General features: G+C 39.3%; 1 protein-coding gene across 1 annotated transcript in view; it reads right to left on the bottom strand.

Moving 5' to 3' along the window:
• Positions 1-673: 673 nt before the first annotated feature.
• nudcd1 (NudC domain containing 1) overlaps positions 674-6000 on the bottom strand; it is a 47652-nt gene continuing 42325 nt past the window's right edge. Inside the window, exon 10 of the mRNA XM_034124176.1 lies at positions 674-1228. Coding sequence (XP_033980067.1) covers positions 939-1228 — 290 coding nt within the window. The 3' untranslated portion in view covers positions 674-938. The remainder of the gene's footprint in view (positions 1229-6000) is intronic.

Genomic DNA, 6000 nt, shown 5'->3' with positions numbered 1-6000 from the left:
ACAGTGTTCAAATCTGGATCAGTTTTTATCAGATCCGTTGCAGCCCCTTTTTTAGAGATTTGGGTATGGAGGAAAATAGAGAGGGTTGTGTTTTCTGACACTTGGTGAGTTCCCTGGAACACCGGGGACACATATTCATGTATAAAAGACGTACAAAAGTGCATTTTGCATGATAGGTCCCCTTTAACTTAAAGGTCACCTATTATGCAAAATCCACTTTTTCATGTCTTTTATACATCAACATGTGTCCCCTCTGCGTTAAGAGATTCTGAAAGTGTCAGGAAAAAAGATTCACTCTCTTTTTGTCCTGATCCATTTCTATAAAAACCTGTCTGAAAATGAGCTGATCAGATTTTGGCCACTTTGTGATGTTATAACGTTTTTTTGGCTTGTGTAACCATTAGCCAATAACCAACCAAGGTAACCCCCCCCCCCCCTTATCACCTGAATCTCCTCCTAGAGCACCATTGTGTTCTTTTTAACCAAATATCTCTCAGAGGGGCGTGGGGAGTGGCTCCTTATTTTCATCTAAAGTAACAGACACAGAATCAGAACTTTTGAAACAGGGCTGAAACAGAGGGGTTTATGGCATGCTGCAATTCATGATCTGTGTGGTATTTGGAGCCAAACACTTCAGAGACATGTTTTGTATATATCTGAGACCTGCAATATATTGATGAAAAACAGTATAATAGGGGACCTTTAATGATTATCCTGGAAACAATCAGCTCTAGTAAACATTTATCATAATTTGACATGGCTCCTTGATCTTATAGACATTTCGCAGCACAGAAGACTAGTGGGAGTTGAAACATGAGTAAACCAACATTGAGAACAGAGAGTACACATTAACACATTCAGATAAAACATCTTAAGTTTGGAATGATCACGCTCCGAGGGGGAGGTGAGATGAAGATCTAAAACTAAGAGTCCCAAATCTAATTATTATTGACCTTTAGTATAAACAGGTTACTGGAGGTCAGGATGTACAGTCTCTCATTGGTTGCTCTGAAGCCCAGGATTGGCTTATCGGAGTCCAGGCTGGCCACCTGTTGCTTGGCAACCTGTCCTACTTGCCGGCCCTGCTTCCTGTTAAAGAGGACGGTTTCCACCGGCGACGGCTGTCTGTAGATGAATGCTCGGCGGAGACACTCGCACAGTGAAGCGTAGGAGAAGTTAGGAGGGCAGGTGGCAAACTTTTTATCCCGTTTGGAGGCCTGGACGTAGCCTGTGGAAACACAATAGTGACAGATAAGCAGATCTGTGAAAGGAGACACCTTCACATTGGAGTGGTGCAGGGATGATGTCTTTTTTGTTAGGCTGACCGGGAAGTTAGCAACACAAGGTCTTCTTTAAAACAAAATACATTGGATGAACGATTATATATATAATACACACGTTCATTATACTTACGCGTTTTGTTCAGTAGGACAATATCAACATATTAAAACCATTTTTTCAAGTTCAAGCGTAAATGCAATCGTCAGATGTTAATAGCTTACCTATTGCTAGAAACAAACAACATCACGGTTGTACCACCACGAAACTAAAGGCGTGTGTTAGCTATTGACTCATAATTATAGCTAATTCATTGTTAGCTATTGCAACATGATGGTACATCGTAGATTGTACAAAACCACCCACCTTATTTCAGGCATCTAACCAAAATCTCATTCAAATAAAACATTGACTTAAGGGCGAGGGCACCTGAAAGTGATCAATGCTAAGCTATTCCGGGTTTAGGACTCAGAGTAATTATGCAGTGACATGAGCAGGGAGAGCTATGCATATGTTTTTCAATGATTGAGTATTCGTGTAATATACTCGATTAATCATATGGAGAAACAAATCTACCGTACTTGCCGGCCCTGAAGAAAAAACTAAACAGGAAGATAGAAAAATGCATTTAAAGCATAACGTTGATCCTGCATTTGTGTACTGTCACTTAGTCAAATCGAATTTATTTCTCCCAAGGCCATAATCAAGTAGGCATTGGCAGAGGAGATTTGTCACATTTTTCATGGGTGCACCCCACATACTCAGCTCTGCTGCTCATCCCACAAATGCTTGTTCCTTACAAATGTGGTACCATTGGAAAGGTCAGAAAACAGACTTTCCAACAGTATAAGATGTATTGCCAAAGAGCATTGTTACAACATATAAATCATCCCTCAAACACAAATTGACTTTTAGTTTAGATTGAACTGTCTCACTCAGAGCTTACAACAATTGTGAAGTCCTCAACTATAATTATTCCCCAGAATTGTCAAAAAATATTGCTGAAAAATATATATTACGTAAGGCTGAGTGGTGACATTTAAACACCTAAGAATTAAATACCTTAGGGTTTTGACTGAAAGGAAAAAGCTAGTCATTTGAAGAAGACGTTACCTTGGGCTCTAGGTAAACAAACAATAGCCGCGTTCACACCAAGTACTTTGCCGTATTTAGTGCCGGCACTCAGAGCCCCGGCACTTATGACCCCAGGGCATTTAGTACAGATCGCGTTCACACCGGAGTACTTTTCCCTGAGGGAAGATTACGCAAATGAGCCGCTGACGTCACTTCGTCTTCTTCTGCTTTGGGTTTACTGGCAGGCAGCAAACAACTTCACGGCGTATACTGCCACCCGGAGTCCCCGGCCGGAAGTCCCCGGAGTTGGAGACTGGCTTCAGTAGAAGCTGCTGGGACTCCCAGCAGCTTCTACTGAAGCCTTCCGAGTAAATCGCCAGAACGCCGACACCTCCTCATCTCCACCACTCCCATGTTTTGTTTTGTGTTGCCATAAGTTAGTCTCTCTGCGTTTGTGCGCTGGGCGAATGCTAATGCTAATAATGCTAATGCAAGGATAATACAATGGCGGCTCTACAAAACATTTCAGAGTTGTACGAGGCGTGGTTTGCAATTCGCCCAGCCAACCAGAACTGGGGCACTTTTTTCCCCCAGGAAAGTACGATCTCTCAGCAGGCACTAAAAATGGGGGTAAAAGTTCCCGAGATTAAGTGCTCTTTTTGGTGTGAACGCGACATAAGGGGTACTAACGGAACTAAACGCGAAAAGTACGGTGAAAAGTACTCCGGTGTGAACGCGGCTAATAAGGCCCTACAAATCCCATTCAAACCTTCAACAGTGACATAGCTTCCAGTTTGTAGGCTTACACACAGCAAGTTCATGTTTTGTTAAACAGAAGGTCTTATTTCATACCACAAAAACAAGAGAGGACAAAAGATGTGGAGATTGATGAACCCGATGAACTGAGCTGTTTTTAGACGGTGCTCCCCATCTCTGCTGAAAAACAAATTATCTTTCACTCTTATCAGATTAGCTACTTCCTGTTTTCCTAGAATCCCCATCTGACACCAGGGTGTTTCAATAACTGTCTACTGCTGCTCAACATTGTCATTGACTCTAATAACATTAGTTTTAAGAAACAATGTTGCCTAGAGCTTCAACCTGCAGAATCAATACCAAGCCAATCGTTGCGTTGTGTAACTCCCACTCTCTCATTTTTTTAAACTCTGAAATTCTTAATATAGACAGTCAATTTACTTCAACAGTAAATAACTTGTGTTTTTTTTTCATAAATAAATGTATTATTATTATAAGTTTGATTTAAAACAAATAATTTGTCTCCAAAAATGTTTTGGACTCACTGAAATACATCATTATTTTCAAATGACCTGTCACACTGAATGATTTATTCCAAACTGAGATGGACGGATTGGGAAATATTGAGTGTTAAGAAAACAAATAAAGTCATACCTGTCAAAGTGGAACATTGAAATATGACTTGTTCCAAAAGCTGTCGTTGAGCAGAGATGAATGAGCGGATACATTGAATGGTGACAGAGTGAAAGCGACACGGCTCCAGAAATGAGAAGACTGGCTGAGATTTTGATTTGAGATCTGGAGTTGAATTAAAACAGCAGTCTCAACTCAACAGTCAGTTTATCATCTTTACCTTTTGAAAGGGTTTATATGCACAGCGGATCTGTCATAGATTCTGTTTCAATTCATTCGTCCCCTTTAGGCTACAAGCAGTGATAAAAGCTAAATAGATGGGTCATTCAAAGTGTCATGATTCATCAAAAAGTCAATTAATGAAGGCCTTCACTGAAAATGCTTCTTACATCTTCATCTACACACATTGACTAACTCACGTCTTAAAGGGACCTTGTGGACCATTTGACCACTAGGGGCACTGCAGAGTAATGTGTTCAGCCATAACAGCTTATTTAAATGTGTTCCTAGTGTGAACTATAGCTTTTGACCGTTTCACCAAATATTTAAAATACATTTTATTGGTGGAATATAAGTCAGACTCTAGAAGATGGCATCAAATGGATGCAAATACAGATATAAACACTGTAGCATTAAAAATGTATTTTAGCAAATATTAAATGAAGTGAGAAATGCATTAAGCATGTTATAAAAGTAGGTTACTATTAATGTCGGTATTCATTTTTCATTTGCATTATGTATTCATTTGTATTTTCTTATCACATTTTAGTTTTTTGTTTCTTTGGTGTGGTTTTCTTATACTTTATTAAAAAACATGAGTTTACATTCTGAGCGAAGTGCATCTGTTAAATAAATAAAAAGGATTAAAAAGGATTAAAAAATGTCAGCATTAACCTGTTAAACCCCATCCCTGTTTTTCAGGTCTCAGGCTCGAAAATGACATTCCCAGAACAAATTACCATATCTTCCCTTCTAAAAGGGTTAAATTAATAATCTTTTTTCTCAAAGTAATGATAAACCTGTGAGTTGGATGTAGAAAAGTCAGAATCAATATAGATGTTTTTTATTTTAAAGAAAATTCAGATTGAACATAGTAAAAAACTGTAAATTATAGTGTCCGTCCAAAAATTCTTTTTTTCTTATAGTGAAAACCACCCTTGGATGATGGGTTAGTAGACTAAAAGCTTTAGGAATCCAAAGTACAACATATAATAAGTACCCTGTATTAAGATTGATGCAAAACAAGTGACATTTGACCTTTAGCAAAAAAAAATCCACCTCTGGGGTCATTTGGGTGGAAATGGGCGTTTTTGCCGTTTCTCTGGAACCCATTGGTCGATTTTGATGATTGACATCTCTTTTGAACCGTTAGAGCCAATAGAATCGAGGGGGAATTCCCACATACACACCAACGTTACCATTGAGAAGTGGGGGCTATGCGCACGCAGTTGGCCCAAATCGAAACCTGTCTCACGCTCTGAAATCTGAAAACTTAAAAGTAGGTTTATTGCTGATGGATTATCAGAAATCATTTGTGACACAGACTTGGATTGGATTAACCTATGGATTAACCTTCAGCAGCGTTTTTATCGTTTTAATGCCATTGAAGACAACTTTTGATCAGACAACGACAAAGGTATTGCCGTTTTGGCTACCTAGCGCCACGTGTTGTGATGTCTGTTTTTGTTTATAATGTTGCGAGTTCTTATCATGGAGTGATGATACAGATACCTATCGATTCTGTGTATTCTCACGATGCTAATCGATATGTTGGATGTGCAGTTACGATAAGTAATAAGGGTGTTATAACGTGTTTTCTGTGCAAACGGCGTCAGCATTCTTTCGCTCGTGGCTAATTCAGAGGCTCAGCGTTAGCTTTCTTTTGCAAAAAAAAAAAAAAAAGATCAGTTAGCTGAGTTTCTTCCCGTTACATGGATATGAAACATTCATAGTTTATTAAATATTAAGAAGCCCTCAGACGCTGTTTCCTGCAGATGATGCGTTTTTCCCCCCGGTGGCGGGGGGATGGGGTTCAACAGGTTAAACATAAATGGCTCGCAGCTCACTCACAGCGCTTTGACATCTAAACCTACAGTATACTAGCAGTAAAAATGTTCTGACCTGTAATATCCCCAAATTTTTCGACTTTGTGAATCACACATTACGCCTAAAAACCTAACATATAATAATGGGTTCCATTTATAAAGCACTTCATATTCGAATTCAAATCCCGAAGTGCTACAGGCAGTGAGCAGGAAC

The sequence above is a fragment of the Trematomus bernacchii genome, unplaced genomic scaffold (assembly GCF_902827165.1).
Source record: "Trematomus bernacchii unplaced genomic scaffold, fTreBer1.1, whole genome shotgun sequence".
NCBI classification, from domain to species: Eukaryota; Metazoa; Chordata; class Actinopteri; order Perciformes; family Nototheniidae; genus Trematomus; species Trematomus bernacchii.
Note: the sequence above shows the minus strand (reverse complement) of the source record. Positions and strands in the feature narration are given on the sequence as shown.